The following is a 26,972-nucleotide window of genomic DNA, read 5'->3' as shown; positions in this document are numbered from 1 at the left end:
ATCTGGGGTTAAACACAGCATTTTAGAGATTTTATTCCCCTTTCTCAAATTATAGATAAAGGGTGCCATGCTTACAGCTCAGCTTCAGAGACCCTTGAAGGATTTTGCGATCCCGCAGCTGCCAGTGCAGTCGTTGAAAACCTTCCATTTTCATAACAGGAGTTGGAATGAGACTGTATTCCTAAAACGGCAGGAAAAAAAGTGCTTTGACTTAACAGGTGCCATCCATGTTAAAAGGATGATTTTGAAGATTATTAGCTCGTATGACTAAGATTTATGATGCAATCTGTTTTTTTCTCTTCTTTAGTACAGATAAGGGGGGTTATTATTGTTAGTAGAAATACCTATTAAAATAAACCCCATGAAGCAGTTTCAAGGATTTGATAAAAATTAATATAAAGTTGAAGCTCCCAGCTTATCTTTAACTCAAGTGATTTTCATGGGGTTATAACTCTTCTGGCATGGGATAAGGGAGCAGGAGTGTGATTTTTATCCTCACTCTACAATAGAAGGAAAAACCCAGATACTGTATTCCATTCATTAGCACATTACTGCTCAGGTTTGCATCTGCATGGGAGAGTTAACAGAGATTGCGTATAGGTGAAAGTGAATTGGGAATTTGCACGGATGGCTGATTTTCAGGTTGCAGTGAGCAGTGTCTAAATACCAGGTTCTACGAGTAGTTTTAGGGAGAGTCTTCCCTACCAAAGATGTGCTCAGAAGAGCAGGAGAAGCCTACGGGCAGGGGAAGCTTCAAAGAGCTCCCCCCATGATGCTTTTTGCCGTCAAAACGTCTGGGTCTCAGGCTTCCAGTCCTGCCTGCTGAGTCATCTCCTCCCTCCTACTTCTTGCTCTCTTCTTACATCTTAAGACTGCCATGACTTGATATGTCGATCAAGAAGAAGTCATTGGCAGCATCGGCTGGAAATTTTGACAATACAGTCTGTTTTTCTGTCTGTCTTGGCAAGTGCATGTGTGTTCATCCCAGGCAGAATGGAAGTGAATGATGCTGAATTTGCACAAGAGTAAGATATGGTATTGATTTTTACTTTATTTGTCTGTTTTTATATTTTGGGGGTGTGTGTCTTATTCTGGGTTTCAAAGACAAACAAGTCACCCTTTATGTTTCTTTTGCACTTATTTTTGGAGGTGTTCATTTTGCTGTTGCTACGTTATTTTCACTCACAACCTTGTATTCTGATTTTCTATACAGCACTGAGCGCGACTAGATTATGAATTAGGTTTAGCTAAAAGCTAAAAACTTTGGGTGTTCTTTTTTGATTAAAGAAAAGGCACCGGTGACTCAGAAAACATTTTTTAAAATTATCATTGCCAAATATTAAAGGAAAAGTTCATAATTTGTATGTTTAAGAATTTTTTTTCCCTTCAGTTAATTCCTAAGTTTATTTTTTAGATGAAGTATTTTAAATTTGTGGGTTTTTCTGAGGATTTGGGGGATATTTATGGAGTGTTGGGGTTTATATATATATATATATATATACCGTTTGTGCAATCCAGATTTTAAATGCTATTGACATGGACAATTAAATTACTTTGGTAGCTTCACTTCTTTGCTGAGTAGGATGTGCTTGCAGGTTGTATAGCTGAGCGTGATCTTGTGTCCCCAGCAATCCTGGGGAATGCTGCATTTGCAAAAATATTATTTTGGCTTTTGACTTTTTGTAGTCTGAAAACTTAACCTGGAGTTTAGTGACATTGGTTTGACCAATATTGTTTTTACTTGGCAATGTATTTTTTATTTAGTAGGGGATTTTGTCTCGGTTTCTGAGCATTCAGCATACTGCTGTTCAAGATTTGTGAAAAGCAAATGAGTTGTTGTGTTCCCAAGGAACAAAAAGGTTTTCAGTGGCAGAAGCGTGTGGGGTTCATTTTTCAGCATTCAAACACTGGTTGAGAAAGATGGAATCATTACTAAAACAGAGTTTGAGTTTTCCATCAGTCTTGTGGTAGGGTGCACTTGCCTCTCCACAAGCAGGTTCTTGGATGCAGAGATTCCCATCTTGGTGAAGCTCTGAGATCTTATTAAAAGTGAAGCATCAGAACCTGGCTCTACCGGCTTTCTCAAAAGCCTTTTTTGCATCTTAGCCAGGTGATGGGATGTCTTGGATTAAACTTCCAGTTGTTTGGTTGAAAGCTTAAATGCCAGGTATCATGCAGTGATAGAAACTGTGTGCAGTTTTGCATTCTCCCTGTAATTTGTTCAGGGAGGTGTATGTGACATCCCTCAAGCAGGCCACTTCTAAGCAGTTGAATGCTGAGACTTTCATTCTCACTTCCTTCATGTTTATTAAAAATGACTAGAAAGAAGTTCAGAACTTTTGTATCTGATATGTGTTATATCTATTATGGTGTCAGACAACTAAGAAAAAAGTCACTGGCTAATGAGTCTTAATTGTAACAAAACATCAAATCATTGTCACTTCTGCTGCAGTAAATGGCATTCATTAAATTAATCCACTCCATTACAGAAGTATTTTGCAGAGAATACCATGACCCTACTGCTGCTGTAACAGTAATAAGCTGAACACATCACTGTGGCACTATTAGGTATATTAGAAAGCAGTTTGAAGCATGGCTGCATGACCTGAAGCAACATCAGCAGGTCTCAGGTAGCATGTTTGAAAAAATAAACTACCTTAATTAGAGATGGGACTAAAGCAGACCCTAGATGTGAACATGCCTGTAGTTTAGCACTGCTGGAAATAAAAAGCTGGATCAAGAACCAATTTGGTTCCATTTGTAGAGCTGCACAAATGGAAACAAAGCTTAGACCTTGAACCGGGAATAGTGAATTTTGAAATCTGGATATTGCTCCTTTTTCTCCGCTCCTGCGATCCCCCTTTTAACTTCAGATCTAAAGCCACCATGCTGTCTCTCCCCCTTTCCCCCCAGTATCAGAAAACAGAGAACTGCATCGCGCCCCAACACATTTTTTTTACAACGCTGCCATCAAAAATTTCTGGCAGGAGTTGCTTTGACTTTTAACAGCGTTCTATTTCATACCATATGTGTACATACACCAAACGATGATATACCGTGTTTGTAACTAGGGAATGGCCTGCTTTATTAAACATCCCTGTTGCCAACAGTAAAAATGAACAGCCACAGTAAACACAGACGCAGGGAGGGAAGAATAGTCCGAGCTGTGTCGCAGCACATTGTACCTAAGGAAGAAAACATCAACCTCTAATTGGCTCTGAATGCAGCCCACCTACTTAGCAAAATAGGCTGCCAAAAGCAAATTGCCCCAGTGCTCTGTGCGCCGCGCTGCCTTCCCATTGAATTCAGTCAAATGGGAGGCTTTTGCCTTCATTTTCCAAACTCACCATGAGTTGGCAAAAAGCTGTCTCAGGGAGAGCTTCTCTGTCTAGAATAAAAACCTCCCGAGGATGCATTCCCTCCTTCGCCTCCTCTGAGGGTGGTGCCACTCCAATTCTTCTCGAATTTGAAGATAACTGTGGGGAAACGGGGGTGTATTTTTTTTTTTTTTTTTTTTTTTTCTGCGAAAACACATTTTGGCCCAGGAAGAATGAGGAAAATGACAATCTGTCTTGGAGCTCTTAAGCTCCTAAGCAAAACATTCAGTGCTTATATGTTGTCCCACTGCCAGCAGTGGGTATGCAGAGGCAATGCAGAAAAGAAGAAATTAATGTTTGCCATCCTTAAAATGATACTACTGAGAGAAAATACTTTGTTTTCACTTACAAAATTGTAATCACTAGTTTTGGCCCAACTTTTGCACCCAAGCACTGAGACAGGGCAGGGATGCTCCTGAAACAAAATGCACTGCAGGATTTAATTCCATGAATTTCATCGCAGATAGGAATGGTTGCTCTATTGGCAGGTTTTCCTGCTGACCATTGAAATTTTCCCTTCTAAGCTAATAAGATTAATTGTCCAAAACTAAAGTCTCCTGCAAGGCATTATCAGTAGATAGCTGAATGGGGAGAGAAAGGGGTTGCTGGTTCTCTTAAAGGTTTCTGCTAAATACCTTGTTTAGCAGGGAACTTTTTTCCCCTGGTTTTCAGATGACACTGTGCTTAGAAGCTTAATAAATTATAAGCTTGTCACTTCCTGTTCATCACAATTAAATTCCCACCTGCTTCTTCACCTCTATTTTCTCCTCCTTACATCTGAGAATAGGATATGAGTCTTTTGTTTCCTTTTAATGGTGTCAGCTTGCCAAACTACTGGTACAAGTCACTCTTCCTCACCTAATGGTTTCATTTAGGGATTTTAAGATGGAAAAAGAAAGGTTGAAAAGGTAAGAGTAGCCAAATAAAAAACTGACTGTTGGGGTCAGTCTTGTCTGGGAACAGGAAAACATCTTGGATGAATTCTTATTTTGACATGAAGCAGAGAGGGGAAGGGACCTGAACAGGGGCACATGGTAGAAGGGGATGTGATGGGTAGAAATACGAGATGAGATGAAATGGAGATGTCGTAAGGACAGATGAATAAATTTGCTTGAAAGAATGATCTACACTGGGGGAGAAACCTGGGAAAGGCTGCAAGGGGGCTTCCTACATGCTGCAACGTCCCAGCTTTAAGCTGCATGTGAAGGTGGTCTGTTGTTGCCCCTTCTTCCTCCCCACACTCCTCCAAGCTGGCTCAGAACCTCCTTCACTGGTCTTCCCTCAGCCTTTTCCATCACCCCGAGACCTGACTGCTGCCAGGGCAAGGAGCCCTGAGCTGCACCCAAGTTGTGATACCAGAAAAGCGGAGGGATGGACACGGTAACTTTTAAGTGCTTACATGTCAAACGAGTAAGATAGTCCAGTTTTCTTGGCCGCTTCAGAGAATTGGTGGTTCAAGATTAAAAAAAGACAGTAACAACAAGCTGTATTTTGTACATTCCTGAAAAGGACTTTAATTCGGTGTTACTTGGTATTTCTGTTTATGCATAGTTGTACTTCTCCTTTTAAAAAAGTCACAGTGACTTCATGAATATGGTTTGGTTCTCCATCCCTAAGGAATTTAATCTTGGCCATTTTGCTAAGTGTATTAAAATCCACAGGGAGGTGGTTGTTTCTTTTTCTTTCCATATGCGCATTACTGACACAATATGACTTGTGTAGACTTCACTGTAACCTGTACTTTAGCTGGTCAATGTAATTTAGAACAGAAAAGCTACATATTATAATGACATAGCTTTCATAATATGTGTTTGTTGCCTCCACTCTGCTGTTTTATGGCAGTGCTACAAAATATTTTACCAGCGTCTGTGTAAATCCTATAATCTTAAAAATGAAATGGGAAAAAAAAAAAAAAAAGCCTCCATCTGACCAGGAAGGCAGAAGCATGTACTTCGTGCAGTAGCTGAGCATGTACGTGCCTGAGGAAGATAATGGCACACTTGCTAAATTGCAGTGGCTTCACTCCCAAAGAGTGGTGGCAGCAGAAACACCAGTGTCCTCCCTCATGGGCTTTAGCTGAGATGTGGGGTTAGGCTAAGTCTGCCCAAAAGCTCTGTTAACAGAGTGGTGGGGGCATGGTGCTGATTTGGCACGTCCTTGGTTGTTTTTCTTATCTCTCTCCAATGAGCTCCAGTGCTCTGTTGAGCTGAGCCGAGTCACATAGGACATCTCAAGAGAGCAGAGGATTATACCCACTCCTTGCCTTCAGTCTAAAGCTGGAGATAAAAAATAGTCAGTACTACCTAAAAGAGAGCTCTAGCCTCAATGCTGTGCTGAACACAGCCATGCTGGGTGCATCGGCATCCAGCTCCTGGCATGGAAACCTCTCAGTCCAGCAGATTTTTTTAATGCCTCATGCTTGAATTATATAGGGAGCCAAAGCTGGAAACCAGATCCCTCGGCAGGACGATTCATACTGTACTGCCTTCCTTCAGTGCTGAATGCAGAGCATCTGTGTGTTTTGGAGGGGCTCATGACATGACACCGTGGGATTTGGGCAGTGGTTGACTCGTTTGGGAATTTCCAATGTCCCTGCAGTGATAAATGCCCAAATGATGTTCCATTTGGCTTATACAACAGCAGGACATTGGGTACCTAAATACCTTTATTAGCAAAAAGGTGGTTTCCTGCAGACTCTAAGGTACATATGCCTTGAGGGGTTTTGTACATGTTTAAATTGGGTATAGAGTCTGAGCTCTGCTCTCCCTACTTGCAGGCTTGTTCTAGCTTTGGCCTGTATTCTTTCCATCCTCAGTTCATCCTTAGTTCATCAGCTGGAGAGGAGGGATAACAACAGTTCATTAGAACATCAGAAGATTTTGTCAGAGTTAAATGGGCATCAGAGGTGTTCAGATGTGGTGACACTGGTGCAATGTAAACAGTAAGACAGAACCCAATGGCAGAGAGGTGGAAATTGTGCAATATGCAGTTTATTTTTGTTTACCTTTAGCTCCTCCCCATACCATGTTTCTCTTAAACTCTTAAGTGTGTTTTCATACTGTTTATCTTGCATGTGTGTGTGCATTTCCCAAGAGAAGACTTAAACAGACCCAAGTGCAATGCCAGGAGCAGGTCTCTCATGTGATCAGTACTGCGGGCTCCCGTGCCGCTTCCCGTGCATCACAGCAAGGGATACTCTGGTGTTGACTGTCAGTGGATACAGCACTCACTGTCACGGTATTTAGGGCTGGCTTTGGCTCTCCATTCAGCCAATGGATGACGTTTCCAGAAAGAAACTTCTACAGAACGGATTGTCTCTGGGAGATAATTACGTGGTTGTATAAATAATGAGCGAGGGCCAGATATTATCTGCTAGCTCTATAGTCGCATCCATGGAGAGAAGAGATGAGCTTTCTTCGGGGGCAGGAGAGTTCTCTCAGCTCAATTAAATGGACGTATAGTACCAGCCTGACACTGAGCATTTGTTCCCATAGAAGCCTGTTAAAGGGAAATACAGTTAATGTTGCATACAGCCTGTGTTTAGACCTCCCGCTTGGATTATGAAAAATGTTAAAGCTAAAAAAAACCCCACTCATTATTTGAGTTTCGAAACCTGACTGGCTCCTGAACGCTCTCTGCAGCAGGGCGCACCTTTTCCACTGGCCGATTAGCTTCTTGTTATCTTGTTGCAAATGCCAGGCTTCATGATTCCTGTACTTTATTTTAAAAGGCTTTTGCTGTGTGCAATTGAATATACTGTAATCTTCTTATCAAATAGTAAAGCTCTTTAGTGATGCCATTTTGAAACTTCAGTTTTTAAATTGCAAATTCTTCTCTGGCTGGAAGGTCTCTGTTCTCGGTTTAGGTAGTGGTTGAGAGTAGAGATATGTGTATGTGGCTGTATATAAATGCTTGAAAACATACTGTCCCCTTTTCTGATAACGTACGTTTGTGGGTTTCCCGCTAGAACACTGGAAAGGGAGGACAGGGATTACAAAGCTGGTAGCTGCCCTCATGGATTATTTTGGTGTGCTTTTCCTGTGGGTTTTTTGGGTTGCATTTAGAACCTCCAAAGGGACAGATGAATTCTCCCTGAACAAGAGCAAGGTTTTTCATTATTATTTTTATTATTTAAGTGAAAGAACAAGGCTGGTCTAGTTTTGAGGACAGAACTGAAAACCTGAGCTCGTATATTCTGGTCTCACATCTGTCAGTAACTTGTGATGTGACTTGAAACAAAATCATTTAACCTGTGAGTCTGTTTCCCTAACTGTAAAATGGGGCTAAGAGTAAGGGGGATGCCATAGGCATTAAATATTTAAGGTTTGCAAAGTGCTTTGAAGACAAAGAGTGCCACATAAATGCTTATCATTGTATTAAAATACGAGCAACTGGATAACCTTGTGTTGGGAAATTTCACTAGAAACTGTAACTTTAGGAATGAAAACCAAAGTGGGAGAAGAAAGGGCATCTTGCAAAATTTCTGTATTAAGAATTTTGAATTAAATGCACTGGAGAATCTGTCTCTAAAGAATTAGCAGAGGCAGTCTTCGGGACCATTGGAAATAACCTTTGAAAAATCATAGGATTTAGTAAATAGACAAAGTTGGACTTTTCTGCTAGTAAAGAAAAAAAGAAAGGAAACTTCTAAACAAATTACTCTGTTTAGCCTGACCACAGTAATCAAGCATGTAATGGGGCCATTATGTGAATGCTGGGAAATAAGACATCTAGTTATAGACAGGCATTATTTTGAAGTGTATGTCTAATCCATCCTCAGTGTATATTATTACTTACCTAGAAGATCAAGGAAATACAATAGATATGTACTTTATTCAGGAAAGCAATTGGTAGAGCACTCCATCTGTGAAGATCATTCCAAGCAGCTCATACACTTGCGTCAGCTTTGAAATTATTTACAAGTGGGTAGGCAAAAATATAATGATACAATGCATGGAGCAGAATTTTGTGAGAAATTGGGAATAAAGCATATGTCTTCAAAGCTAGTAATAAAGCAAAAACCCAGCCTTCGTAATAATGTAGGAGTCTTCCCCATGGTGTCTTTCATAAATACACTAAAAATATTGCGGATACAGAAATATTCAGTCCTTTCTGTTCCTCCTCCCTACTACTACAGAGAATGAGTGTGTGAACTGCCTTGGGAGATTCTGAAAGAAAAAAAACTTAGTTCTTTTTTGCTGCAAGACTTAACTCACTATGGTGGGTTGGCCATGGCCAGCATCCAGATCCCCACCCAGACACTATGTCAATCCCCCTCCTCTACAGTATGGGGAGAGAAAATAAGATGAAGCAGCTCATGGGTCAAGACAAGGATGGGGATATCTCTTACCAAGCACCGTCATGGGCAAAACAGACTCAACCTGGGGAAAATTAGTTTATTGCCAGTTAAAATGGTGAGAAACAAAGGTGGTAAAAAACTTCTCCCAGCCCCCTCTTCCTAATGTCAACTTCACTTCTTTATTCCCAGCTCATCCACTCCCCCTATCCCCAATGGGAGGATGGGGAATGGGTGTCGCAGTCAACCCGTAACAGCTCCTCTCTGCCACTCCTTCCTTCTCATGCTTCTTCCCTGCTCCAGCAAGGGTCCCTCCCATGGGATACAGCCTTTCAAAACAACCCCAAGGGTCCCTCCCATGGGATACAGCCTTTCAGAACAGCCCCAAGGGTCCCTCCCATGGGCATGTCCTTGAGGATCAACCTGTTCCAGCATGGGTCCTCCATGGGCTGCAGGTCCTGCCAGGACCCTGCTCCAGGATGGGCTCCTGCCCATGAGGAGAGGATAAGGAGGTCGCCCATGGGCTGGAGTTTGGAAATGTGCTTCCACTCTGGTCCTCTCCACGGGCTGCAGGGTAATCCCTGCTCCAGCGCCTGGAGCACCTTCTCCCTCTCTGACCTCGGTGCCAGCAGGGTTGTTCCTCACACTTTTTTCCCCATTCCTCACTGCCAGTTGCAGTGGTTTTGCCCTTTCTTAGAAATGTTTCACAGGGGCAGTACCAGTTTGGCTGACGTGCCCTGTGGTGGGGCCATCATGGAACCATCTGGAACCAGCAATGAGAAGCACAGGGCAGCCCCTGTCCTCCTCCTGCAGACACCACCCCTGCAGCCTTCCCACGTCAGATACACCACGAGGAGAAAAGATGTTGATGAGAAAGTTATGTTAGTTCACTGCAATAATCTTTTTTTCTTTTATTGAGAGAGAACTGTTCAGGTGTTTACGAGCCAGCTTAGACATATATTGTAATTTTATGTGTGATTTACCTAGTCCTTACCTGTTTCTGTCAGGCAGGCAGGCTGCTGCATGAGGCGGGAGGCTGTGCTGTTCGCAGTCAGAGCAGTGCGTTCATAACAGCCTCTTGTGCTTTTTGGCCTTAAAAATCTATAAATTCGTAAGACTAACAGGAATGGTGCAGTGACTCATCCACGCAGTAATCAAGGTGTCACAGCAAATCAAAAGTTTCCACTGCTTCTTTGAGACGGGGATTCAGAGAAAATGTTGACAGTAATTAAAAGAATTGCTCATACAAGGCTGCAAAACTCCGGTGTGCCTCATAAGATAAGCGTCTTATCTCCAAACTATTTATGGCTCCATCTTGGGTAGTACGTGCCTCCACCCAGAGCCGTGGAGCAGGACGTGGCTCCCTGAAACAGGGTGTGCTGCTGGTGCTTCGCGTCGCACAGGGCTGGATTTTGCATTCGATGCCTTTCCCCAGTGTTGAGAGCTGTGACTTTATTCTCTCACGTGCCATCATCTGTTAGGATTATTTACTGGGAGTGCAGTACCTTTGCCTGATCTTCCCATGCCGACTTCTGTTGATGCCTAAGAATTGCTTAAAATAATGGTAATTCACAGTCTCGGCTTTTGACCACTGTTTTCGCTTTCTCAAAGAGCCTGAATTTCTGGCCAAACTGATTAGATAAACTGCAATTACAGCATTGCTGTTACATAGGATATATGCTTCTCTTAAGAGCTGTAATGTTTACACATGAGGAATAACTGCTCAAAGTGATGTCTCTGTAATATATTCATTTATGCCTCCTTGCCATGTTTTAGATCTCTCTGAAAACAAACTCCTTAGTAAGTTTTGTAGCAGTAATAAAATAATTTGCTTCAATGTCTTGCTATTAGATGTCACAACATACTTTTGGGTTTCCTCCTCATGTTTGTGAGGAAATGGCAATGTGAGGAAAGATTAATCAATCAGGAAAATGATCTGTTATTTTTCTTCTCTTTATCTATCCAAAAAACCCTGATGGGCTGTGATGCGAAGTGTCTCTAAAGCAATGCATATAATGTATGCGATTACTGCATGCTCAGCAGCCAAATGCAAACAGTGCAGAGTAGAAACACAAGGTTTATCTAAAAATAAACAAATAGGAAACAGAAATCTGTACTTCAGATTCTACACACAAGCTGTTCAAACAGTCAGATCTTAATAGTAGATTTAAAAGTGTCAACAGCAATGGCCTTGGTTTTTTTTGCATGGTTAAAACTTGTCAGCAAATTCTGTCTTCTGAGTGATAATAACACTAAAAGACTTACAACAGACTGTCCTTGGTGTATTGCAAAAAAGAAAAAAAACCTTACAGGAACAACAAGTATCTGTTGACCTGGGGTCGGCGTGGGAATCTCAGGTCACTGTTGTAGGCTGAGAAGCTTCTTGAGGAAAGAGCAAAATCCATGAAATCATTGCATTGCTTAACCATGCAGCGAAAGCTCAGAAAGGAAGAGCCCTCTTCAGATTATGTTTAGTAACTATGAAGATTTTGCTTGTAGTAGTTGCTTTGCACTGCATAGTATTTTGCCCACCCTCCTCCCTCCTCCTCCTCTGAAAAATTTCTGATCTACTCTGAAAGTAATCACATGCTCATGAGCAATTTTTGTATTTTTCAGACCAAATTATTCTAAAAGCAAAAAAAACCAAATTGTTTTGCTTTACATATGTTTATTGGCAGATGGGCCAGGCTGGATCCATCCTGGAAGATGCAGGGGTGGGACAGCAGCAAATAAGCATGTGATGCTTCCAAATGTTAGACTATACTCTGGTGCACTCCTGTAAACTGTAGTGACTGCTGATGCTGTTCAGGTTGGCTTTACCGATATTTTTTGCTGGTGTTGACATCTACTGGATAAATTTGCTACTGGCAGGAGGAGTACACTGTTTCAAAGAACAGGAGAGTGCTATTCCCCTCCATTCGGGAAGCTCACACTGTCTTGCACAGCCATACACCCTTGCTTCTTCCTTCTTTGCTGTTTTTTGTTGTGTTCTGTTTCCAAAATTTTCCTGTGAACAAAAATTGAATTTAAAGATAGTAAATTGCAAGCGCGTTTGGGCAACAGACTGATGAAACAGCTGCAGTCTTTCTTTCATAAACTTGAATTTTTCTGTTTCGCCCAAGGCAGTAAACGGAAATTAGTTTATTAGTTTCACTTTGGTCACTGGTGAATATCACCCCCCTCACAAAAAATAACACTTTAATTCTGCTTGATTTGAAATAATTGACCGATCGGGAATGAGGCATGCGAAGGGAGCTACCAAGACTGAATTACACCGTAGGCCTGGAAGATCAATTGTTTGGGAGGAGAGCTGAGACGCTGCAGCCTTATATTACACCTGCCTGTTTATTACACTTGGCCTGGGGGGAAGGCACTGCACCATTCTGATCTGTTGCCTCGGAGAAGTATGGATGTAAAATGAATGCAAAATAAGGGAACAGCATGTTATTTTTTTTTTTATGTTGATACATTTTATATTGATATTGAGGACATTTGAGTAAACTGAGCTTCTAGTTTATAGAAGAGCATATGTGTTTTTTCCTTCTTTCTATGCCAATATTCTTTGCTAAGTGCAGTTTAATTTATTTTATATTTTTTAGCTTCTCAATAATACTTGTAGTGATTGACTGGTAGCAGTAGCACAAATACTTAGTAAAATTAGTCCCACTGGAAGATTATTCAGATGCTACAGCTCTTCTTCTTACTCCTCCTTCCTCTCCTCTCTCTGCCTGTTTTAATGATTTCATTTTCAGAAAAACGACCTGAGGCACAGCAGAGGAAAAAAAAAAAAAGTCACAAGTTAAAAACAACTGATGGACTTATGCTTTGGCAAATCCATGGAACAGAAGTGAGGCCAGATGTTTGCTATACAGGCATTTGGCATCTATACAGGCATTTGGCATGTATATAAGAATCTCACTACAAGACTGCATATAGAGTTTTTGACAGCTTCAGTTGAGCGAAAATGAATGATGGCTATTCCGGATAAAATGAAAACATTTTGGCCAGTGCTTGCAAATCTGGGAGTTTTGAAATTATATTAACTAAATTCTTGGTATTCTTAAGTCCATATTTAAGTAGGTGCTTACCAAATTTGATTTGATTTCTTTCTGTATTTTTTTAAAGGTTCTACACCACTTAACATATCTTGAGAGGGATATGTGAGTAGTTCATGCTTTTGAGAAATGAGCTGATTCTTATTTGATCATGTTTTCTCTAAAGCAGCTAATTAAAAGCTTCAGAAATCTGACCTAGGAAAGGTAGGTTGCTGATTTACTGCATTCAGCAGTCTTCATCCAACTGTTGAAAAGATAAAAACATGAGTTGCTGGTGGCAGTTGTAAGTGAGAAGCAGGAAAAGGTGGTGGAAGAAGTGATAACAGGAATGGCTTTTGAAAGGCAGAGGGGCAAGCTGAGAAGCAAGTTAACTTTGATACTGGGTGTGGTATTCATTCATTAGGACGGTGGCACTGTCACTCTAACTCTTGAAGCATTGCCTTTCAAAACAAAATAAAAACAGCAAGTGGATGTAAGTGATACTTATTCTATTGAACCAACTGAAAATAAAATCAATCCATTTTATGAAACACGGTTAAGCCACAAGAGGTGATGAGCTGTGACTGCAGATGGACAGGTAACGTGGGCTCTGGCCAACCTCAGTGACATTCAGCAGGAAGGAAACATTTAAGATTCGCAAGCCCTAAGGGTCTGCCAGGTGAGGTACAAGTCCCGTATTTCCAGCCAGGACAAGGACACCTGATACTGATGTACTGATACTAATGGTATCGGTGCCGTGGAGAAAACAAATTTTATGGAAACATGCAGTGAAGCTCCCTCTCCAGGCCTTCAAAACCTTCCAAAGTGTGACAGGAATGGATATAGAGGGAGGTAGGTAGCTTTTCAGGACATGTGAGTGGAGGTTGGTGACAGTCCCACATTTAGGGTACCAGAAATTGGAAAAACAGTAGTTATTCCCCTCAGTGTAAGGATCTTGTGTAGTATCTGGAAATTCAATTTCTTATTGCAGGATTGGAATAACCACACTTTCCTGCCTCAGTGTGAAGTGCATCATGTTAAAACTTCCAAGGCTCTTAGATGCATGTTGATATGGACTGTGATAGTAGATTTAATGTTTCTTGGTTTTTTTCTGAGGAATTTTGCATTTAATAAGCTCATTTTATATACCACATGCTTAGTGGCTGTTTCATGATGTAAGTGTACATGTGGTCTTGATTTGGGGGAGTGATATATGTCTGCTTTTAAAAAAACACGTGTTGGAAAACCCTGTGTGAGCAGAGGTCATTGGTTCTGGAAGAGAAAATTTACTACTTCCCCTGGTGCTAGCTGAAGCTTTTTAAATGTGAACAATGGCAGGGGTGGGATGACCCAAAAATAGCCTCCGAGAGGGAAATTTGAAGTAGTTTCTTTATTATAGAGTTTCACAGCAGTATGAGTGATCCAGAGAGAGCTTATGCTGTAAATTATGCTGTGTTTAACCCTTTCCTTGGCAGAGAGCTTTCTCCTTTAATAGTTTCGACTGATTGATCAGTCTTCCCCAAGGGCTGGAAACTTGAGAACGGCAGTAAATCAAAGGAAATTTCTCCTGCCTTGTCCAAATGTAATTTGAAGACCTAGTCCCCTCCTCCTCCAACCCCCAAGAAATCAGCCCCAAAAGAGCCAAGATCCTGTTAATTAAATTTTGTGAGATTTAATTTGTGACATTTGGCAACACTGACAGTAGCTTATTCTACATTTCTGCTTTATTAACTATGAAGTCTTAGGCGAGATTAGGTATGTCAGGTGCTGGCAACTACTTAATGCATCTTGAGAAGATGGCCCATTTCTCCAGAAGAAATCTAGTCATGTCTCTGTCTTCCACCCTCTGTCTCTCCCCGATGGGCACCTTTGGACCCAGGGCCACCAGCTGACATTCAGTTAGCCACTGTGCCCTGAGTCGGGGTGTTGGCCACCAGCTCTGCCATGTGAGTCTTTCTGCACAAACCTGCCATGAACTTGCCTTTAACATAGCAGCTTTGGGCATTTGGGGTTATTTTGTTTGTTTGCTTTTTGCACTAATGAGATAATTTAATTAAGGAACTCGATGTTTTGGGCAGTGTTTTTCAAGCAGGAGTGTTACAGAGGAAAATTTTTTTTTTCTCTCTCTCTATTTTTAACAAGGCTGGGTTCCAGAGAGTGCTGGCTACCCAGAACCGTGTAGAGACATCTGAGAAAGCTATTATGCCTTTGTATAAATTTCTGGTGCTTTTTCAGTTAGAAAGCTGTTGTGCAAAATTGCAGTCATGTTGTTGCACAAGGACCTTGGAAAGCCCAAGAATCTGAAGCAAATGGCAGCTAGAATTGATTTTTGGGAATGGAGGGTGGTAAGGGTCAAATTCTGCTCTGAGCTATTGGGGGGGTGTTTGCAACAAGCCAAGGGGGAGAATCAGATCAAGATCTTTCTGATAAAAGCCTGAAGAGAGAGGAATGGAGTCAGGAATTTTCTTTAGATACATATACCAAACCAGTATATTTTTCACGTATTTTCTATCAATTTATAATTGGCGATAAGTGCATCTGAGGATGTGGATGAAGGCCTTCCAAAATAGTCTGAGACACTTGGATGACGGGGCACTTCCTGGAACGAAACCCCTTTACATGATGTAAACCCCGTAACTTTGTGTGTGTCCAAATTTGGCATGGAGCAGGGTTCAGGGTGGGACTGGTCTTCATCTTCTGTCCAACAGTGTGAGCAGCAGGATCACAGACACCTCTGGACTGCTGTGAATTTTTCTCGCCCTACCAGCGCTCATGATCAGTGAATTGCAGGATGTGTTATCTACTCCACTCAGGCTGTAAAGGAATTAGCATTTGAAAGCAAAATGACGAAATGTAGGAAGTGATCATATTGAAGATAAATTTCCATGAAGCTTAGTAATAAAACATACACATACAGATATTTTAGTAACCTCTTATTTAGGAAGACCATATTCTCCCCGCTTGGAGAAAAAGAAACCAGATTGGTAAGGTATGGTTTTACTCTTTGTTGTGGCTGGGATTTTTTTCAGTTGGATAGTCTAGTTTATCTTATTTATCTAAAGAGAAGATTTCCATATCCGTCTGAAGTACTCAGAAATAATAAGTGTACACACTTCTCTACAATATTTCGAGACAGAGAGGAAAAGTCTCGTTTGTGCTTCTTGCATAGTGAACTCTATCCTGAGAAGACACTGTTGTGTTGCTGCTCTTTTTTTTTTTTTATATGTCCCAAAGCATTGCTTCCTCCAGCATATATTTGGAAAATTAAATCCTATATAATCTCTTAAATCTACTGCTCCTTTATCACTTACAGGGTTAGGATTTGGCCTTTTCTTTCTTCTTTTTTTTTTTTTTTTTCTTTTAAGATCTGATTGTAGCAAAGCAGCTCAAGTCTCTCTGCCTTGTCTTGGATTTTACAAGAGCTTTACAACTGTTTACAAGACTAAATCAGGGGTTTACAAAAGTAGACCTTGCTTGATAATAAAGTTGTTTCCTTGCCCCTCAAATATTTCTGGGTCTTATCTTTCTACACAGCTGCTTGTAGTTCAGCTTTACAGAATCTCTTGATTGGATTCCTACCGCCTTCGTCTAACAAAGAAGTCTTTCAATGAAGTCACCCAAATGGAAAAAAAGAAGTTAAGTAAAAATTGTGAAAATGGATTAGTCAGATCCAGGTAGGCTTGTAACAGTGATTCCATATGTCTGAGAAAGTCTCTGTAGGTTATAAATAATGTTGAGCTCAAATAAAACATTTTGTTTATCACACTTCTGAAGAGTATCTCCTGAAGCTGCCAGGTCCACTGGTACTCTATTCTATTTGTAAGATTTTCTTAGAGATACATTTACATGTGTGTAATATGTGTGCATGTATGGCCTTACTATTGAGTTATATCCAGAGATTGTAGTAATACTGATATTTTTCAATATTATTTTGGTGCCATATGCATAAATTAATGTGTTCCGTCCTGTGCCTCAGGAAGAGGTGGTTGTGTCGGTATGCTCTGATAGAACTGCATCCAGTAACATTTCCCTGCAGCGTCTATCTGAAATCATTCGAGCTTAGGTACTTAGACATCTTCTTTATCAGTTACCGTTCTTCACGCTAGATCTGATTACAACAAATCTCTCTCTTCTTCCTCATCTTTTTTTTTCTGTGGATCTCATAAAGTACTTAGGCTTTACATGCCCTTAACTGCTTTTGAAGCTCTCTAATAGGCTATTTTATCTGTACTTCCGTTCATCCAGTCTGAAAACACATAATGCTATTTAGCTGCTTATTTTAATGTTTCGGACTCACTCTTTCTTCTTTTCTTCCATTTCCCTAATGACCATGTATCTGCTTCTGTTGCTCTGTCTCCCAAACTCTCTTGCCTATCAAATTTCTCTAATGTTATTATTTAAAAGGTAAATTTAGAAACAAATGCTTACCCAGGAAAAAAATTTAAATTAAAAGGTTGACTTTTATTTTTGTAGTCACTTAATGAAGTTGACTAATAGCCTAAGCAATCTGATTCTCTAGCTTCGGACTGACTGAAAGCCTGTTTTTCCTTATATTTATATCTGTGAGGACAGGCGTTTTAAGGAGACCTTGACTAGATAAGCATGGAGAGCAGAGAAGAAGCTTCTCTAAGGCTCAGACTGGACTGTCATTTAGAGTAACATGAATAGGAAGCATTTTTTTCTGCAGAACAGTGAGTGTTTTGGGCTTGGGGGAAGAAGGGCTGTGTTTAATAGTATTGAGCATAAAATGAAATGTTAATCACATAAGTTTAAAAATCTGCAGCAGTGATCTGTTTGAACCTGGTAAGAGGCCTGTAGTTAGCACACTGCTATCTCAAATGCCTCTGGTCTTTTTCTTGCCTCTGCGTATGTGTGTGGAAGCTGTGAAAACAAGGAACAAACGAGCTTGCATAACAGATGTGGTGAAAAATGAATACCAGGAGGAACGTGGTTTTAAACTAAGAAGGTAGTAGGATTTCCAAACGGCCAAAGGTGTTTGGGGTAAATTTGGAGGCTGAATGTAGTCATCTGTGTAGGTACCCTACATGTTAGTCTTAAAGACGATCATGTTTTGCAGAAAAACCTTCCCAAATTATACTGTTGAGCAAGCTGCTTATATGAGGCATTTCTAAAACTCCTGGTCATAGAAAAAAATGTTTTATCTAGCAGGGGATCTCTCACATTGTACTTTCCCTCAAAAGTGATAGATTTAAAGTCATTTATTTTTAAAGTAATTACTTTTTACAGTCTTCCTCACCTGCTGCATTGCATATTTTGGCCTTGGACAGCTAGAGAGATGGCTGTCACATTCCTCAAAAGGGCATTCAGTATTGGTTTTTTAGTCTGTTGCTCTTCCCTGTTCTACCCTTCCAAGCCCATCTTCCTGTGAAAGTAAATTACGGAGGAAAGGCTCAGGTGCATTTATAATCCTCATGCCTGGCTCCAGGGTACTTTGCATAACCCTCCTCTGAAACCTAGAGGGGTGTCTATGTTTTGGCATGATTTTTGCAACACATACACACAGCGATGCAGTCTTTAGGGACCGAGATAGCCGTTTTGTTTGCTTTGCCATATCACTAAATCTCATTTCAGATTTGTCATGGGATTTTTATTCTCCTCTAGTTGCTTGGTCTCTCTTCTTTAGCTTATAGCCTTTTCCATGGCTCTCCCTTAACACCAATTTGATCTCCTTTTTGCTTTGAATTTATCAGTTCATCTGGTAACAACTATGGGTTTCTCTCTTTTCTTGTCTCTCTCTTTAGTAGGGTGGGTTTTTTTTCCCTCTAAGAGAGTTTTTGTTCCTTTTGTCTGCACAGTAAAACCCTTTGATTCTATGTGACAAACAGGAACACACATTTCATTTCTAGTTGAGATTAAAGACACCCAGCTACTCCAGTGATTACGTCTTGAGTAGAGAGTGGGGGAAGGCCTGTCTCATTGACTTTACCACCCTCACAAGACAGTATGTCAGCTGAATTAGTTGTACAGAGTGATTTTCAGCAGTAACAGCACGCCGTATGCCTGCTTATGGATGTTTGTTCTGAGATACACAAATCATACATTCATTCTGTTGTCAGCTATGTCTACATTGTGGTTTTATGGCTCTGATGTAGGGTAGATGTATCTGAGATGGCTTTAAGCTTATCTTCTCAAGAACTGACTTCTAGATACAACAGCGGGAGCTTTGTGGTGGCTGAAAAATCAGCCCCCAAACTGAGGTTGATAGATCTATGATAAGCCAAGGCCTGGCTGGGGCGATGACTTCAGTGCAGACAGCGCTGGGAGTTCCCCATGTCTGAAGAACAAGGTAAAACCCTTCTTTCTCTTCCTTGGTGCCATTTAGAGGGACCTAAAACTATTTAAGAGAAAAATGCCTGCATAGGAATGTTGACAAAAACTTCCCTTAAAAAGGGAAAACTTTGTAGCTATTGATATTAGTATTTGTAAGTATTAGGTATTGATCTTTCTCCTTGTCCCTGTCTCCGCAATAGAAAGGGTGGGGGTTTGTTCATTTCTAAAAAATTAAAAAAAAAAAAAAAAATCAGAAGAATCCACGTCTAGAAAATTTTAGCCTAAAATCACATGTTTTGGAACCAGTAACGACTGTGTTAGTATGAAAATGCATCTTTGGTTACAGTGAGTGCTGCCCTCCTTGCTGTTCGTGTGTGGTTTCCACTGGCCTCTGTCACTGCCATTTCTCAAGATGGTTTATGCTGCCCTCTGTCAAGTTCTGTGCAGAGGAATGTGATGATTATACTTGGCTCAGGAACCACTTTGTTGAAGTTTTTCTTATGAGTACAAAGTATGTTTAAAGCATTATTATTATGATTATGATCTTTGACAAAAATAGTCTAGACAAAGCATAAACTCTGGATCCAAAAATACATTTAAAAATTAGCTAGCCTGTTCACAAACCATTTCTTAACTCACCCAGCAGCTATTTATGAGAACATTTTATATTGTTTCTAATTTTAAACATTAATAGCAAGCACTAGCAGTTGAATACTCATTTATTAGATAGTTATCCCCTCTGGTTTTTCTGCACATCTTGTTGCTGTCAAATATCTTTGTACCCAGCCAAAGATGACATGTTGAAACAAGCAGTGTATCTTTAATGCAACACATAGAAAAAGACATGATATTCAGCCCTGGCTTTTTATTTTTATTGGAAGTATCATGAAATACAGTAGCTGGTCAAAGAAGTGAATTTGCTCGTGAAGAGAGTGGTGGGTTTTAAGTAAACTTCTTAATGCGTGGCTTAGTCGCAGGCTTTTTTTCCTGCTTGTTATTGACGTAATTGCCTGTCAGTCTCATCTGATAGTAGAATTGCTGGGGGCATGGTGTCTTGGATCGTGTGGCAAAAACTGCTAGCTATTGACTTATGTGCATGTGTGCCTCTGCTCTCCGCTGAATTAAATGTCAGATATACTCAAGTGTGTGGGTGGGTGGGGGATATGTGATTTGGTTCTCTCTAGTTGCCTTGTCAAGAAGTACACTAATACAGCTAATGGAGATCCTCGAGCTCGGAAGCAGAAGGGCATTCACTTGACAGCCACCATCCAAACAGTCAAAAAAGAGAGCTTCGTACTGCAGTGGAGACTGCGTGGATTTAAAAAGAAACTTTTCCAAAGGCAAGGAAATAATAAAAGCTATTTTGAAATTGTAGCTTGCAGTTTATAGTCTCCCTTTTTGCCTGGCTTTGCAGAAGGTTTATAAAACAAAAGGAAGGGGGTTTATACCTGTGGAATTTATAACCTCTAAAGACTGTCTTAGGTACTGATTTTATTGTGAGACGGTTGCCACTAGAGGAAAAACTTGCTTTCTTCACCTCTACTAAAACAAGCTTCTGTTTTCATTACAGTGTCTTTCACAGCACTTGTGTCTCTGGTTTTTGCCGTGTTTGGTGTATTACCTGTAAATCATTTCCATGCGGTCCTCTGGAAAATATGAAATGAGCTGTCTGAATTAAAGTGTTAGATGGCCACAAAAATACAAGAAAGAAAATCTAAGTAAATATCAGTGAATCATCAACCCTCAAAACATCAAGCCAAATCTTGCATCAAATCCTACTGGTGAAAAAATAGCTGGCTCTGTTGGGTTAAGAGGAACGTTACTTTTTTTGGTCAATACCTACAACACTGCTGTGTGCTCCTCAATGTATGCTCTTGCTGAGGTTCTTCCTCCTGCAGAGGGGCAATATAGCCATTGCAAATGCAGATTCTTGGGAGATTTGGTTCAGCTTTTGTTGAAGATAATGATTGTGGGAGGGAATTCTTGGTTGTTTTAATGCACATTTATATTACTTACTGAATTTTTAACTGAGGATGAGTTTTCTTCATCCCAAGCTAGTAGCTCTCTGGTGAATCAGGTGAACCTTTAATTACTTAGTCATAATAGTTGGTTTTGTTTGCCTTTTAAAAAAAAAATTTATCATGTGAATAACTAACCTTGTTGATAGGTGGACTGTGTTATACCACTTCTAAGTTACATCTCTCTTAAGTAGTTTTTTATCTTTAAGTTTTGGGGTGAGTTTGGTTCCATCTCCCTCCTGAGCTGCTGTAAGCAGATGTTTTTACTGTCCATTTTTGTATCTAAGAATTTGTGAAACAAAATTGCTTCAGCTGACCTGATGTTATTGTTAAAAAGAACTTACTGGATCGTGTGATGCAAATAAAATAAATCAGATGCTGCAGTGACCTAGATACTCATTATTTATTTATGGGAATAAATATATTTAGCATTTATTTATACTGTTCTTCAATTCCAAATGCTGTAAAGTTTCACTTACTCAAGTCTGCTGGGAAAATAGCATTATTGCCACCATTCTGCAGGTTAGGAGACCTTGGCAGGAAGACTCAAGTAACTGCTCTAGGCTACATAACATATAATTATCAGAACTAGGATTAGATATTGGGATTCTCGGCTCTCAGCATTGTGTTCAGATGTCTTGCTCCTGGCAGATAAAATCTATGTATAACAAAGACTGAGGAGGTAACTGATGATGAGGACAGGATGATCACACAAAGCAACTTGGTCATTTGATCATCTTAGGTATATTAAGTGTTTTAAGTCTAGTCAGAAGCACAGGAGGAGACAGAGTATGTTTGCCTGCCCTTGGAGAGGAGCCACATTGTGGAAAGCTTGAGCATCACAGGGTGAAGCGTTCCTGTAGGAGCTTCCAGTGAGGAGGTCTAACTAAAAGGAGAGGAGGCAGCTGCGTAAAGTAATGTGTGACTTTGAAATTAGGGAAGTAATGGACAGATTTATGAGGCAGGTTTTTATCCCTCTGATCTTTAGGATTAATATTTGGTCAAAACATGAGGTGCAGAAAATTGCTACAGAAGTGACCTGAAGGCTGCCAAGAAAACAGCAAGATAGAGCTGTTGGAAACATTTTTCTGCTATCAGAAGATCTGAATGATCATTTTCTTCTAACCTGGCTTTTCATGATTTGTGTGCTTGTTATTCTGCTGGAGCGTTTGGGCAGATGAAGTTTCCTCAGATCTGAGGGACCGGTCTCTCCACTGCATGCTAGTTGTCCAAACTCTTTCAATTGTGTTCTAGATTAACTTTTATTACACCACTCTCTTCCTTCTGGTGTTTAGCTGGGAGATGGGGAGGAACAGTGCTCTCCTAAAGAAGAGGAGGCATGGCCAGGACTTGCACTGATGATTATAGAGTACAGTCACTGTGCTGGGACCTTTTTCCTAACTCCCCTTTGGTTTTAATCTTTCAGGCAAGCTCTCAAGTTTACTTTGAGAAGAAGCTGCCCTCCATCGAGATGTCACGGCACCACAGCCGGTTTGAAAGAGATTATCGGGCCGGGTGGGATCGCAGGGATTGGAGCTCCAACGGCAATCACGTCAGCAGCACCAACTGCAGCAGCACTGTGAGCACCAACAGCAACAACCGCCCTGGGCTGCTGCCCCTGCCCATCGTCCCCTCCCGGCTCCCCACCCCGGCCACCGCAGCCTGCACCACCGTCAACAGTGATGTGATCACAAGCCTGGTGGCCAACTCGTCTCCAGCTTCAACTACCAAAGTAAGAATTTAGGTTTTTTTTTAACAGGGTTGGTGTATTGAAGGGGTGTTAGAGATGGAGATTCATCTGTTACTTAGCAAATTCTGTGTTCATGGTATAGCCAAGAGGAGGAAAAAAAAAATTCATGTGTTGTGCATACGCTAGAATAGGTCTTTCTTGCTCCGAGACTGAGGGTTCCCATGCTCCTGAGAGGCCCAAGCACAGCAAACACTTCTTTCCTTTCAGCACTGCCTACATTTGGGCTTTCTGTTGCTTTCCCTGGAACGTTCCCACTTTGCTTTTGGGAATGCTCTCCTTGTCTTCTGACCAAGGCAGAGCTGTGGTTGACAAGTAGATGTGGTTTCCATCCAGAGGGAGTGGAAAGTGACTAAAGGGCATCATTTTGGCTGAATGGTGTTTTTTCTTCTCTTTAGTTGGTACTTGCCTGTAAGGTTCTCAAAGCCTTGTTCTTAGTGCAGACTGGAGTGTAACAGTGAGATTGCTATAACCTCGCTCTCTCATTTGTGCAGAAATGCACACTGAGGAGTAGGAAAATGTTAAACGGCAAAGAATTGAAATTACTAGTAAACCACTGGGCTTTTTTGTTCTAATATATAATTGGAGGGAAGAGGGTGACTTTTCCTTTATTTTTAAACATTTAGCTCTTTTAAATCTGCAAAGTACAAGTTGTTATTCCACCAGAAAGTTGGGGTTTCTTTCTGCATGCAAATTCAGGTAGAACAGCTGGGGAATAGAAAATTCTGGCAAATTGTAAAGGTGACCACAGCATTAGCAAAGTGAGCCAGAAGCACTGCTGGTTTTCTTTTTATGATATTTAACATTTTCTTTCAACTTGGTTTCATTTTAATAACTGCAAGTGCCAAATACAGCAGACGCAGACAGAGGGAAAGGAGACAATAAAGTTATTTAAAGTAAGCCAAGAGCAAGCTGAAATTTTACTGCAGAACCATTATTATATTGATTTTTTTTCACACTGTAGAAAAACAAGGTCAGTGCTGCAGAAGGAAACATTAGGCCAAAGTTTACAGTGTGATTGGTTTTAAAAATTTTCCATAGCATCTTCAAATTATTTTCATTTTGAAAGAAGCCAACCGGATTCTGATCAAAACATATTTAGAGTTCTCCAGATGCTATCCACCGATAGATGCATTTCAATCATGCTTTGTCTGGAGAAGATTGAGGCAATTTTGGAGCCAAAGCAGTCATTTCATTTATCATGACCTTTGTTCCTGGATGTATTTAGAGTCCAACGATGGTCTGGAGCTGATCAGCCCTTCTCCCAGATGTTCAAAACCATTTTGAAGTGTAGCAGTGCCAGTAAACCATGTGTTTATTGGGGGAGAGGAGGCAGGAGAAGCAAGTTAAATGCCTTTTGATCATATGCTCAATGTGCACTGTCTTCTAAATTACCTTATTAGACAATTTTCTGATGGCTTTCATTAGTAAGAATGTTTTGGCATGAATAGATCAAAAGCAATAAATAGACAAGAATCGAGGTAACATGGGACACTTTTTATTCTGAGAATTGTTAATCAGCTGTGTAATCTCTCATAAAATAAATGTGCAAAAATGCATACAGTCTTTGCCACAGCCTCTCCTACCGAGAATCAGATAAACAGCTCTAAAAATTCAAAATTGCTTGTACTTAAGAGGAAAAAACTTTGAAAAAGAAGTGAGGTAGGTAGGATGAACAGAGATGTAAGGGTATGGTGCCTAGCAAGCTTGCCACTAATGATGTGAAACAGTGTCAGAAAAAAGCATCAGGTGCTCATACATACTCATGTTCACCCTGCCTGACTCTCTCTCTCTCCTTCACACACAGCAGATTTACACTTGTGGTTAGCAATGTAACCAGCCAGTGCCTTTCCCTTGTAGAATCCAGCTAATGGTTAGGCATAAAAAATTAAATCCGTATAATGAGGAAATCACAAGTCAGGAGAATAACATGGTTGCTTGGTTTATTTAAAAAACGGGAATGTGCCGAGTTGCCTTGAGCTGTGGAGAGTTCACAGTCTACCCTCTGCAGCCTGTTTGTGAGCATGTTTGTGGGGTACCAGCTCATGGGGGGCAGGTGTCATCTTAAGCTGAATTTTTTAGTTCTGTTTTGTGGTCGGGAGTGGGATGTTTGATTGCTTAGCTGCCCTTCTGCAGTCTGAACCTTCCCCAGTATTATGGCAGATGTCATTAAATTTAGTGGCAAGGGGGTGCCCCACACAAGAGGTGACATGGTATTACAGAGCAAAGAAAGTATTATGTTGTTATGAAGCAAGAAGATCGAGAGCCTGGCTCTCCTTGTCTTGTTGTCCAAGCATATGGGTACAGCCAACAGTGTTCCTCCTCCACGCTGAGGACAGAAAGGATGCTCTGTGTCATCCAGTTAGCAGTTGTGGATTTAGCATATCTTCCTGAGCAGGTTTGAAGATCTCAGAGCATAGAGGCCAACTGTCCATCTCCCTTCATTTTGTTTTCCTACTAATTAATTACTCTCCTAGTTAAAAGTTTGGTTTTGTTTGGTTTTTTTTTTAAATCACAGAATCATCTAGGTTGAAAAAGACCTGGAAGATCATCTAGTCCAACCATTAACCTAACCATTATAAACCATTTAGTCTGTCTTCAAACCTTTGATCCTTGGTTCCTCTAGTTTCCTGCTGATTATTAGTTTTAGTAGCCTCCAGATAACTGTGCATCTTTTGCATCCTCTCCGTTCTTCATTTGTCTTTCAGAATATAGGTACCGAAACCATATGCATCCTTTCAGCATCAGACTCACTATTCCCTTATAGCATCAGACTCGCTATTCCCTTGCATGGCAATAATACTGCTCCCTTCCTCTGTTCCTGTGTCTGCACAGCCAATAATTGCTGCAGACTTTTCCACCAAAGTGCTAAGTCAATAGTTATTAAAAATACATATATATGCCATCGTCCTCCATTACATGTTATCAGAGTTGTAATCTTGTCAAAGGCTGAAATGAAGTCTGTTTGACAAGATCTGTCTTCTGGATACCCATATTGGCAGACATTGGGCATATTTCTCTCCTTCGGCTCCCAGTTAACTGAATCCTGAAGTGTCAAATTAAAAATGGAGGAAAAAACTTCTTTTCTCTCTGACATGTAACTGAACTGTGAAACTTGCTGTGTTGGTGATGGAATTGGTCAGGGAATTCATAGATAAATGGTTTTAAGGACCACTAGACTATCTAATCTGGCTGAACCATTTGGTCTTTAAATTATTATGTAAATGTATGTAAGATTAAAGACTTCACCCCGAGTTATGTGATATGAACAGAAAAAGCATTGGAAGAGAGGGAAAAAATTGATCACATTAACTGTTGGAGAGAGGTGAAACCATCTTCAGAGGGAAGCTTAAGATATATAACGCCAACTATGAGGGGGTTGGGTTTGGTCTGGTTTTATGCTTCTGGAAGAGCTTTTTACATCTTTCTGTGGAGGGCTTTAGAAGGATTTTATTACTAATTATTAATGTGTAGGAGAACTTTAGAACTAATTATACTTTGCAGACCTTTGAAATTTATTCTCAAAGCATACCTGTAACCTTCTTACCACAGATGCTTTGGTACAAATCACACTTAGTGGATCTGCCACATTTAAGTGGCTATAGATGTTTGGTCTGAGTTATTTAAACAAAAAAGCTGTATTTTCCTGAGCTTTATTTTGTGCTGAACAAAATTACAGTGATACTTTGCACTGCTGTAACCTGTTTCATCAGAGGCTGCCAGAAGACATCAGAAATACTATTTAGATCTCAACAACCTATAAGAAATAGTTTAATGTTGCACTCCCACGATACTGGCAGGGAAACTGAGGCACTCGGAGGTAATGATTATTGGGTTTTCTGCTCATTCTGTGCCACTATGAGCAAAGTTCCAGCTCTTTTACTCAGTCTGTCTTTTCTACCCTGGTCCTGTATCCAACGCACTGGGCCACAGACCAGCACCCAGAGTCACTGCAATTTGAAGGGATAAGTCCTTCTCTGGAGATACTTCCTCAACCCCTTGAATGCCTGAAGTAGTTGATAGGAGAGTGCAGTTCCTGCCATTAAACTGCTGCATTTGGATCAGTTTGTCACACTCTGAGCCCAGGCTTGTACAATGATTGAGCTCAGGTTTGGGTTTGTCTATGTGCAGTGGGGGTTTGTTTTTGGTTTTTTTTTTCCTGCAGTAAGGTTATTTTTTGGTAGAAGGAAGCTATCAAAGAAATCCATG

General features: G+C 40.6%; 1 protein-coding gene across 1 annotated transcript in view; it reads left to right on the top strand.

The window, feature by feature from the left end:
- Positions 1–26,972, top strand: part of KLHL29 (kelch like family member 29) — a 356,805-nt gene that overhangs the window by 81,974 nt on the left and 247,859 nt on the right. Inside the window, exon 3 of the mRNA XM_026844878.1 lies at positions 22,443–22,748. Coding sequence (XP_026700679.1) covers positions 22,488–22,748 — 261 coding nt within the window. The 5' untranslated portion in view covers positions 22,443–22,487. The remainder of the gene's footprint in view (positions 1–22,442; positions 22,749–26,972) is intronic.

This window comes from Athene cunicularia (assembly GCF_003259725.1).
Source record: "Athene cunicularia isolate RWA chromosome 3 unlocalized genomic scaffold, athCun1 chr3_part1, whole genome shotgun sequence".
NCBI classification, from domain to species: Eukaryota; Metazoa; Chordata; class Aves; order Strigiformes; family Strigidae; genus Athene; species Athene cunicularia.
Note: the sequence above shows the minus strand (reverse complement) of the source record. Positions and strands in the feature narration are given on the sequence as shown.